The 12,662-nt window shown below is 40.5% G+C and overlaps 1 protein-coding gene across 1 annotated transcript in view; it reads left to right on the forward strand.

The window, feature by feature from the left end:
- LOC124556422 overlaps window positions 1-12,662 on the forward strand; it is a 962,508-nt gene that overhangs the window by 521,936 nt on the left and 427,910 nt on the right. Inside the window, exon 4 of the mRNA XM_047130380.1 lies at window positions 6,461-6,588. Coding sequence (XP_046986336.1) covers window positions 6,461-6,588 — 128 coding nt within the window. The remainder of the gene's footprint in view (window positions 1-6,460; window positions 6,589-12,662) is intronic.

A 12,662-nucleotide genomic window follows, 5' to 3' on the forward strand; every position in this document is an offset into this window, starting at 1 on the left:
GCTTCCCACGCCCGGGTTCCCGGGTTCGATTCCCGGCGGGGTCAGGGATTTTCTCTGCCTCGTGATGGCTGGGTGTTGTGTGCTGTCCTTAGGTTAGTTAGGTTTAAGTAGTTCTAACTTCTAGGGGACTGATGACCATAGATGTTAAGTCCCATAGTGCTCAGAGCCATTTGAACATTTTTTTGACCTTTTTCAACAAGATAACGCGCGGTGTCACAAGGCCAGGCGTGTGATGGAGTGGTTCGAGGAACTTAGTGGTGACCAATTGATGTGCTGGCCCCCCCACCTCGCCATATCTGAACCCGATCGAACACATCTGGGATGTGACTGAACGTGATCCCGGATCTCATCGCCTCCTCCTCTGAATTTACGGGAATTGGCTGAGTTGTGTGTGCAGATGTGGTGCCAACTCCCTCTAGCGACCTACAAAGGCCTCATTGCTTCCACGCCGCGACGCGTTGCTGCTGTTATCCGTGCCAAAACTGGAGATACCGGCTATTAGGTAGGTGGTCATCATGTTGTTGCTGAGCAGTGTATACGACTTAGTGGATATCATCAGCAGTCCCATTAGGGCTTTCGCAGATGATGCTGTTATAGATAGAGAAATCAAAACGCTAGAAATTGTAACGAAGTGCAGGACGGCATGCAGTGGAAAAAAAACTTGGTACAAGGATTGTTAGTTGACTCTCAACATAAACAAATGTACAGTATTGTGCAGAACTAGGGCGAAAAGACCCATTATTGTATAATTATTCGATTGCAGAGCATTTACTAGACGGAGTAGCATCCGTTAAATATTTGGCAGTATGCGTACGGAGCGATTTAAAATGGAATGACCACATAACTCTAATAGCAAAAGAGAAAGATGCCACGCTGATATTCGTCGGAATAATCTTCAAAAGTGTTGTCCACCCGCGAAGGAGGTATTTTACAAAACCCTCGTTCAACAAAAACTTGAATATTACTCGTCAGTTTGAGATCCGTACCATATGGGATTAAAAGGAAATAGAGAAAATCCCAAGAAGAACAGCGCGTTTCTTTACAGGATCATTTAATATACGCGAAAGCGTCACGGAGGTGCTCGTCTAACTCCAGTGACAGGTGCTACAAGAGTGGAGGTGTTCATCGCGGTGTAGGTAACAGTTAAGATTCCGAGAGCGTACGTTACTAGAAGAGCCAACCAAAATGTTGCTTTCTCTCCCCGTATCTCGCGAAATTACTATGAAGGTAAAATTAAAGAGATTCGAGCATCGACGGAGGCTTACCAACAATCGATCTACCCACGGGCGATTCGAAAGTAAAACAGGAAAGGGGGAAGTGACAGTAGTTCACAAAGTACGCTACGCTACGCACCCTAACCAGGCTTGCAAAGCATAGATGTAGGTATAAACAGGGGTAAGTTGAGGAAAGAACGAAACCTCGAGAGCGTTCTTGCAAGCATTAGCACGGGTTGCTTCAGCTTCAGGTAGGCTACAGTGTAAGGAATCCACAGACGAGCAGGTAGGAAGAAAGCAAAGTAAACTGTTTATTATTTCAAAAGTAAACTTCTTAACTGTTAACACATTGATCCCACTGTGAGTCAAGATGGCCAGTGCCTTCATGGAAAAATATTTGGCGTTGAAAACGGAACCATGATTTTGGGAGGCGTGAACCTCTTTGTGCGAAGCATATCAGCGGCAATGAATGCCTTTCTTCAGAGCTTCAAAAACATGGGAATCGTATGGCGTGAGATCGAATTTTGTGTGGAGGATGTGTAACAGCTTCCCAGTAAAATGTTTGTGGCGTAGTCGAAACAATCTTGAGAACATGTGGGCGGGAATTATCGTGCACCAGAATGATCCCGTCCGTCAACACTCCTGTACGTCTGGAGTTGATGGCAAACTTCCATTTTGCGGTGTGTACACGTACCGCTTTGCGTTAACTGTGGAGGCGTCTCCCCATACGATTTTTAACATTTTCGGAACCTTGAAGAAAGATATTTGTGACCGCATGCTTGTAACGAAGGTAGTGGAGTCGCCGGCAGCTGTCCGAGGGGAAGCTTTTGCTCCACGACAGCGCCCCAAATCATTGTGCAGCGGACACCGTGATACATGGGGTATCAAATTTTGCCTCTCCACCCTATCCTCCAATCCCCTCCCCGTATCCTTCTGACATGGTACTCAGAATTCTTCACTTCTTCCTCGTTTTTAGGATGAAAAAGCCATTGAGTGGTTTTAACGTGAACTTTTTCTGAGCAGTTAAATGCACACTTCAACGACCAATGTCAGTGCCATGTCCTCCATCAGTGGAGAAATGTATTGATTTGAAGAGTGAATATCGAAAAGAAGACTAACATCTTCTCGACGATTCATGACTTTTTCTAGGTGATATTAAAAACTTTATGACTATACCTCGCATAGCAACGAATTATTACTTGAAAAACATTCATCGAATTAGAACAATTTGTAGTAATTGATACACTAAAGAAAGATACCACATGCATTCATTTTCGAAAGTTAATAGGAGACATTGCAGCCCAGATACTGTGTACGTAGAGTGTAGATAAATTTTCTCTGCCTCGTGATGGCTGGGTGTTGTGTGCTGTCCTTAGGTTAGTTAGGTTTAAGTAGTTCTAGGGGACTGATGACCATAGCTGTTAAGTCCCATAGTGCTCAGAGCCATTTGAACCATTTTTTTTGTAGATAAATATATGTAAATGTCACGTGACTAGGGCCTCCCGTCAGGTAGACCGTTCGCCGGGTGCAAGTCTTTCGACTTGACGCCACTTCGGCGACTTCCGCGTCGATGGGGATGAAATGATGATAATTAGGACAACACAATACCGAGTCCCTGAGCGGAGAAAATCTCCGACCCAGCCGGAAATCGAACACGGGCTCTTAGAATTGAGCCGGCCCGGGTGACCGAGCAGTTCTTGGCGCTACAGTCTGGAACCGCGCGACCGCTACGGTCGCAGGTTCGAATCCTGCCTCGGGCACGGGTGTGTGTGATGTCCTTAGGTTAGTTAGGTTTAAGTAGTTCTAGGGGACTGATGACCTCAGCAGTTAAGTCCCATAGTGCTCAGAGCCATTGTGTAGATTCTAAATTACAAAAATCAGGTACATCAGTTCGATACCAATACATGTACCGTCACTATGAGATGATAATAAAAGAGAATTCAATGTGTTCTGAAGTCAAGGAAGTTTGCCGTTTATACGTCAATAAATTTACCGAGCACTAAAATAATAATATAAAAATAAATTTATAAACTGCAAATACTAATATCTTACCATATGTGAAAACATTTTACTTTGCACTGCTGATTACACTGTCCTGTAACATTAATGTAACCGTCTGTCAAAAGCGATACGTGGAGGACGAGAGTCACTGAGGGTCTGGAAGGTATCAACAGCGATGTGGAGCCAAGCACCCTCAGTGCTGTGACCAGTTACGCTAACTTTCTCGGCTGAGGCTCCACGGCGCGTACAGCCCGATCGAGATGGTCCCACAGGTGCTCCATTGGGTTTCAATCCGGAGGGGGAAGGGGTGCTGGTCAAGGGAGCACCGTTAACTCATTCTGGGGCTCTTCGAATCACGGTCACACACTTAGAGCTGTGTGGCACGTTGCATTGTACTGTTGGTAGTGCTATAGTGCCAGGGTGAAGCCAACTGCATTTGTGGGTGCACATGGTCCCCAAGAATAGATGCATACTTGTGCTGATCTGTTGTACCTTCCAGAATGACGAAATCACCTAGAGAATGTCACTAAAACATTCCCCAGACCATAATCACCCCCGACCTGGACCCTTCCGACACTGTTGCATTGCGTTTGCTTTCAGACGTTTCATGCCGTACACACCAACGGCCATTTGTCCAATGGAAGATAAAACGTGTTTCCTCTGAAAAGGCCACCTGTCACCAGTCAGCTGACGTCCAGTTGCGCACCCACGTGCAAAATTCCAGCCTTCTACGCTGATGAACAGCAGTCAGCATGAACGAGCGAGCCAGACGCTTGCTGCGGAGGCCCATACAAAGCAACGTTCGCCGAACGGCGTTGAGAAGACACTGTTAGTAGCCCCTCGGTTTATTCGGGCAGTCAGCTGCTCAATAGTTGCACGTCTATTCGCCCATACAAATCTCCGCTGCAGCCGTTCAGCCCTGTTGTCTATGGCCATGGTACACCACAGTAGCCTCGGCGCCAGTTTTGATAGCGCCAGTTTGCCATGCACGGTATACTTTAACCACGGCGGCACGCGAACAGTTTACAAACATAGTCGTTTCGGATATGCTTCCACCCTTGGCCCGAAAGCCAATGATTATGCCCTTTCGGACGTCAGGTAAGTCACACCGTTTCCGCATTACAGTAACGTTAGCACCGTTTATCCCGTCCCTCCACACGTTTTATAAATCCTCCACTGCTGGTGCTGCCACCTGCTGTCTGTGATTGATTACTGTACGTTGACGTCGAACAGAGGTGGTGGTCACAATGTTATTGGACAATGTAATATTGTGACGCATACTTTTGTATCTTGTAGCGTTAATTCAGTTTGTTAAGATATTTTGTTGTAAGCAGTGATTCTGAAATACAATATTAGTTGATATTTCCATATTCCTTCTACTGTTGTAGTTGACAAGTGATGCGACTTTTAGCTACACTTGAAGGACGTGATTAACAATACAAATACGTGACTGGTTGGACATTAAAAATGTTGAGCTGAGTAATCTCCATGCTCCAAAGCTGGATGCCGATCTCAGCGTTCTCTTACATTACATCTTTTTTTTTTAAAAAAAAAAAAAATCCCATGCGGATTATCTCCGTTTTTATTTTTGTTTTAATCTCCGTTTCTTCCAATTTTTGTTTTATTCAGTACTCCTAATCCCATTTAACCTTTACGACAAGCAGGATTTTTCGAAAGGTGACTGGAGACCTGTTTTTCTAAATCAATTCAATATTTTTAGGCAGAATCCCATCAACATCCAAAAATCACAGCTAGTTCCTTCCATGATTTTTATTTTTGTATTTGGATAATCCAAATGACTTCAGGCATTGATACTGAAATATATATCGTGTGAAATCCAACTAGGTCTTTTCTCACAAGACATATTGAAAGCCTCGGATCAAGGCAGTCAGGTAGATACCGTATTTCTTATTTCCGAAAAGCACTTGACGCAGTATCACACCTGCGCTTATTGTCGAAACTAAGATGATATGGGGTGTCAATTGAAATTTGTGGGCAGATTGAGAACTTTTTGGTACGGAGGACGCAGCGTGTTATCTTGGATGAAGAATATTCGTCAGATGTAGAAGCAACTTTGGTGTGTCCCAGTGAAATCATTCTACAAAGGATAATGATTACAGATCACACGTCCGACCGTTCTAGAACATTGCTCAAATGTGTGGGACCCGTACCAAACAGGACTATCAGGGGACATTGAACGTATAGACGGAAGGGCAGCACGAATGATCACAGGTTTGTTTCATCCGTGGGAGAGTGTCACAAAGATACTGAAGAAACTGGGCTACCAGTCTTCTGAAGATAGACGTAAACTATCCGGAGAAAGTCTGCTAACGAAGTTTCAAGAACCGGCTTTAAATGATGACTAGGAATATACTACAACTCCCTACGCATCGCTCACGTAGGGATAGTTATGATAAGATTAGAACAATTACAGCACGCACGGAGACAGTCACACAATCATTCTTCCGACGCTCCACACATGAATGGAACGGGAAGAAACCCTACTAACTGTTACAATGGGACGTACTCTTTGCCATGGACTTCACTGTGGTTTACAGAGTATAAATGTAGATCTCTAGACAGTTTCATACAGCTTTCACTCGCCTCGATAAATGTAAAATGCGTGGGTATTAGTTTCAGACCCGACGTTGAAACAAATATCTAAATTTAATAGCGCTCATTTTTAATAATTTATGCGCATAAAACCTATAAACTGATCGACAGTAGCATGTATTAATCGTGTGGTACTGCGTCATGATTACATTCATTACTTCTACCAGGAAGAAAACTGATTACACTTTTGATAGCATTTTCTGAACGATTCATATTAACTTTCAGCCGTGTTTTGCCTAACAAGCTTTTATTATTTGACACATACTTCTTACACACATATTTGATTATTAATTACTTCTATCGTTTAAAATTCAATTACATTCATTAATAAAACACTGATACTGCTATCACCATTACAACAAAATATTTTTTTTTCCTTTTTTTTCAATAATTGGAAAACCATCTGATGTACGCTGACGTGCTGGATGACCGGAAAAAGTTGGAGCTTGCACTAAGAGTTACAATAAGTTATCACTAAATTACAAGACATTTAAGATACGTTTGCATTATTTTAAAACGTTTGATGTAAAAACTTTTTGATTAAATTATGAATGTGCCTTACTTTGTTGTCACATGTACGCTGGTTTCGTTGGCTTCTTATTTATTTGCATGTAATATTTTTATTGTTTCAGAGACTTGTGTCATGAAGCTTGGACCAAACTGAGATTGTCTCCAATGTTTGGTTGCATATGTCCAAATAATCATATGAAAAGGCGCTGTGATCGGATATTTACGATGGTTAATCACAATCCTTGTGTCGGTAAGTAAGCAGCTCAACATGAAGCATGAATTAAAAATGTAAAACGAGATAGGTTAAATTGGCAGTGAAAAACGGTACTGAAGCACTCCTTTTATATTATAATTGCATGACAGTAATGATGATTTTCGAGATAATAAAAATACAGTAAACATGGATTCCTTTAAATAGCGTATTTGAAAAGTCTCACAGTTGTTCATACAAGTTCTCACAAGCAATGTTCCCGCGACGAAACTGTGACAGCACTGCTAATCACAAGCACATTGTCACCAGTTCGATCACGCCGACATGGCTGTGACCTCTCGGAAACAGTGTTTGTGTTGAACTTAATCAGAAGCGATCCATATTTTCTAAATTGAAATATCATTCTGATTCAGATAAGTTATACTTTAATATTTGTCAGAGTGTTTCTGTTTGTGAATTAAGTTTACATTGATATGTTCCATGTGTCCTGCTTTATGTTAGAAATCACAAAAATTCACCCTCTCGTATTTAGCATTGCATTTGTGATCCTTCCCACCCGTCCATCCACCAGACGTAATGGGAAGTTGTTACAGACCTTTGGCCTAAAAGCAGTAAATGGAAACTACTGTCTATTGATTTCGTATTTTTTATTTTATTTCGCTGAATTTAATTTAGTTCTTTACATGTTTTCAAATTCTGTCGAAAATAAACACTTAATAATGTAGCTCTTCTTGTGCTGCTAATTACGAAATATTGCATAAGATACGGATTTCTTCGCACCTTTCTGAGTAACAATTGTAACTGAGCTCGACACACCTTTTCTTCACCTGTATATCAAACATTTTATTTTCCTACGGCCAACGTTTCCAGTCATCAGCTAGTTTTCAGCGAGGTTTTAATACGACAACCTAGGACGTACAAAATCACAGAAACTCCACCCATAAGCTTATTAGTACTGGTCCGAATATGCTTCGTTTCCGACTAATAATTATCAGACAACACCTCGCAAAATATGTTGTAGACGTCCATTTACCGGCAAATATGGGCAAGGCAAAGGACGATCAAAAAGCCCTTATCGTATCACTAATTACGCAACTCTAGATGTTATGATATACTAAGGTATGGGGGTGAGTGTGGTGATCTGCACTGCCTCCGTTTCCAACGTTCTTAATTTTGCATACTATTCCGCGGAAGAAAAATATGTTTAAAACAGTCAACGCCTTGAAAATAACGAAGGATGTTAGATGTAAATATCACAAATGGAGCTCAGTTCTTACTTTAGAGAGGTGATCATGTTGTTTTAGCTCACTATTGAATCTGATTAAAATAAGTTATTCCGTTTTATAATGTAGGTTCTTGCTGTATGCCGCTATCATCCCAAAAACTTTTGCAACAGTCAGAAACAGCTGATATCTTATGTGGAGCAGAATTTATATGAGAAAGGAAAACTGAACGCCGTGTGATGATGGATCTGTTGGCTTGAAACCATTAACGGTGCTATTTGTTTTTAATAAACAGCGTTATTAACGGTGGTTGTTTGTTGTTTTTAATTACTTTTTGTAAGATGTAAGAGTCAAATTATATCCATACACAGAGACAGTCTTGTCATGATAATTTTCCACACAATGCAATAATGGATTTTATAAAACTCGGAAACTACGCATTTCCGGACCCTAACTATGTGAGCTTTTATTTTTATTTTTACACGAAGAACCTGATTCGTAAGTATTACACATAACTTTCGTTACACCCTGCATATAACAGTATCTTAAGTGACACAGTCAGATAATACCGCGTTTCTCACTTGACAATCACAACAAGAAATGAAAATCAGAATCAAAGATGATATCTTCTGATAAGCAGACGGTCTTAGACTTATTTCTGGTGGATGGACATCCCAATAATTTATTTCGTGAACCACTAGCGTGCACGGAAAACGTATGTGGCATGAAAAGTGAACAGTTCAGGCACAGTATTTGGAATGTAAACCTCAAGCAGAGACCTTCACGACACACACCCTCACGAAAAGTCTGGCCGCGATGCGAATGTTCCGTTCTCTTCCGAGATCTGAGCGTGACGTAGAGCAAGGCAGTCGGAAACGGTAAGAACAATGGTGTCGACGGAAGTCACCGTCCTCTGCGGAAAGAGGGCGACAATTTTGTTAACATGATCGTGAGTCAACACAAATGGCTTTCTAAATTTTCAGAGTATGCATAATGCTAAAAGTCACGAAAGAGAACAGCGGGAGGAAAAAAAATAATAGGAGATCGACGGAGATTAGAGCGAACTAATTTGATGACAAACCTAGTGTTTCGCATGAAATTAAATTGCTTTTAGATGATTAGCACGCATTTATGTGGCGGAGTTGGCAGCATAAAATAATATTAGAAAATTTATTCTAAACTTTAAGGTATAGCACCTATGCTCAGTCTCATCGCGAAGTAGCTGCTGTGGATATTTCTGCACTTGTAGGTCTAGTTTCTCTAAATTTGTTAAAATCAGTATGGACTACCCGCGATGTGAATATTTGTGTGTCATTATTTAAATTTCATTATTTTGCAGTTAGCGTCGCGGTTCCACTCTTCAGTGCCTTTACCAAATTGTACAACATGCAAACTGACCCAGAATTATTCCATTCCTCTACAATTCTGGAATGGTAGCTCAAACTACTTCGTCATACACTATGAAAAATCAGTTTCTGCCTTGGAAGTAACAGAAGGAACTGTATTCCTAACATTAATGAACAAGTAACTTCTGTTATGACTCTGCACCTCTACGCGTTTGGTTATTTCTTCTGCTCCATTATTAATCATGTATGAGAAACGTTTATTTTCATCATCAGATTCCGCATACAGGAGTTATACTTCCGTTTCGATGCCCAGCCCAGTTGTATCCTTAAATTGTTTTGTTCTGCCGTACAGACAGGTGATAATTTTAACTCATAGTTTACCTAATTAGCTTACAGTGATTTCATACTACCTTTCAACGTCTGTGAGATCTTTACTGTGACTTCACTATTCCTACAATCGCATCTTTCGTTTTGCATTCACTCATTATCACCTAAATATTAACACAGTAGAGGAAAATTGTACCCTTTCATGGTGAAGCACCCGCAAAAATTTCCTCTTAAAAGAGTCTGTGTCCCTTATTCTGCAAACGAACAGTAAGACAGTAAATTCAGAAGCGAGGAAGTGTATGAGTACTTAATCCAGGAGAAATCTATTCAAAAGCAGCATTATTGTTACCATTTCAATCCGCAGTTTATAGGTAGTCGCGTTTATGAGCAACTGTGGTGCAACACTGCGTGATAATAGTATGTGCGTTGCATATAATCACTGACGACAGTCTTCTAGTGTGGCATCATACTAACAACTGTTCAGTTTGTTTTTCTGTAACGTTGGACTATAGAAGTCACTGCTCAACAGTGTCACTACCTCTTAACATAGTAGTAGATTGTGCGATACAGACAGTTTGTATGCCCTCTCCGTGTAGAATCGTTTTCCCATCTTATATGACAAAGCAATTTTGCATGCTCTGAAAATTCGAGAAAGTGTAACGTTTGTGAGATCAGAAATTTTTGGAGAATATATTTTGTGTTGAGTGGACGTGATCCTGAAACATCTTACATTTACCTCACCGTTTTCTCTGTGTAGAATACACGGGGCTCTCCGACGCTGTTGTTCTTATCGAACAAATTTACAGTAATTGTTGATAAAGAATATGTTTTAGGTTTCCGGATTATTTGCTCAGTTGTACAGCAGACTGCGATATCTGTCAGTGACATTCAAAGTAACAAATGTGCTTCTAACTCATGTTTATCGCAAAAGTTACAGCATATGTTCTATGTGTGTAAATATGTCTTGTGAAAGTATGTGCACCTTTTCTCTTGAAGCACTTTCTTGTCTATCTGTCACTCTCACAGAGTATTATAATTTTGTGTGTGCACGAGCTTACAGTTTCAACTAGCACCACTGCGAGCTACATAGGCGGCTGTCTGCCGACATCCTCCACACGGCGCCAACAGGCAAATACTGTCCTTGTTTCGGAATGTTTGCTGTCAGTAATGCATCAGTAAACGTTACACCTTTGAGTTTTCAACGAGTCCTGTTTTGCGCTCGCGTTTCTCCTGCAGCTTCCGTCTCCGCCGCTCTCTTCGTGCTAAGATAACCCTGAAGCAGTCAACAAACACAATTCTAAACCACTGGAAATTGGTGCATTAACAATTTCTCTTGCGGTGTAGGAATGTTGCAGAGTATTCGGTCAGTGTATGCTTGCGATTCAAGGGAGGTGCAAAAAAATTCTTAAACGGCCACTAAAATTCCATAATTGCTGTCTATACAAAGAGTTATAAGGTATTGCGCCGAGATGTCAGTTGAAACACCATTCTCACGAACTCCTGTAATAAAGATGCTTAGACTCACAATTCAAGATTTTCATGACTTAATAATGAAGTGTTTAATGATAATTATAGCATGCGTGGTACTGAATTAAACGATTGTCGGACTGTTCTAGATTAACGTCAGTATCTATGCAAAATATCGAGGTAATGTATCCGTTCAAAGGTTTTGTGTGCTGATATCGAATAACTCGTAAACAGCACCAACAACAAAACGTTTGCATAGTAAGGCTTTAAAATTATGCACTGGATCTGCACTTGACAATGTGGTTTTACACCTTAACACGCTTCTTCAGACACTTCGTAAACCATAGGTAAATTGGCACGACTGTTTTTTTATTCCTAATATTATCATTCAAAATATCCATACGCCTAGAGTAAAAGACTTGTATTTAAATCTACATATAAACGGGACGTCTAACTGCAGCTAATAATCTGAAATAGAGGTTAAGGCTGCTACAGCTGCTGCTGCACGCAAAGGCAGAGAAATACCAGTAGCAAGTAAGGATGCCTTCACTAGCGGATGCCTTATTTGGTAACATGATCTACTAACACTTCAATGAATACAGACAACAACAATAATTTATTGTATTATTGGTGTGTCGAACGCAGAGCAGCATGTTTTTCAGTTATATTGAATAATACCTGTACTTTATACAGTGCAATGTTCTTTTTTTTTTTAATTTCGAGAGGTTACCCTTCAACATAAGAACGCCCAAGCTTGTAAAACAGAATCGCTGAACGAACTGTAAAAAAAACGTAAATATTATGTGGCACTACATGTTACATTGTTGGTATGTGACATCGTTTACGCGCAGAGAAATGAAAATTATCGGACTGAAAATGATTAACAGTTACAAAAGACATATTTATTTGTCTTTCTCAGTCACAGACACTATTTTTCGCCAGTTATTCTCAAGTTGTTATGATAACAGCGAGAAAAGGGTTAGGTATATCGGTCATTATGCGAAATTTGCTACAATCTTGTTTCCACTTGCTCCATGCCTGAAAACAAGCTTTGTTTGTATTTCCTCGCGTGTAAACGATTTCACGTGATGTGTACAAAGCCCGCAGCATATTATAATTAGGAAATCTTTGTGTCAGTGTTTCTTCTCTAATCATAACGTCAAAACCACGTACAGTACCCAGTATAAATGCAAATGGAGGTAACAAAAGCTTGTATCTTTAACGGCATCAGGTAAATATTGCGTTCAGCAGTGTGACGGCGACCTCTCGCAGATAAGCCAAGGCAAGTACGCACACGGTGAGCAATAAAAGCATGGATATTGCGAAAACGTTTAGTGTGGCTATTTTCCGATAAATGCATAAACAGGTCAATATTTTTAAGCCACCTTCTAAAGGCAGCAATAACCCAAAGATATTTTTATTTCACATTTATTTGTTCTTTCCCATAGAAAAGTATTTGCGTGAAAATTTTCACACAGAAAAGTAATGGATTTCCCCCTTGCAGTAGAACTAAAGAGTGTACTTTAAAATAGCATTATTGCCGAAGATTTTATTTCAACGAATATTGGCTAACTCGGTGATCGTCAGCAACAATTAATTTGTTTCCTGTCAACACTTAGTGTCACTTTTTAATGGGTAAAGGACGCTTATATCACAATTTTTGATGTCATCACAGCACTTCTGGTTCAAAACCGGGGAATTCCGAATCCTTGTTGTCCTTTTTGTCTTATTTTATAACTGGGAACTTGCT

This window comes from Schistocerca americana, chromosome X (assembly GCF_021461395.2).
Source record: "Schistocerca americana isolate TAMUIC-IGC-003095 chromosome X, iqSchAmer2.1, whole genome shotgun sequence".
In the NCBI taxonomy this organism is placed as follows: Eukaryota; Metazoa; Arthropoda; class Insecta; order Orthoptera; family Acrididae; genus Schistocerca; species Schistocerca americana.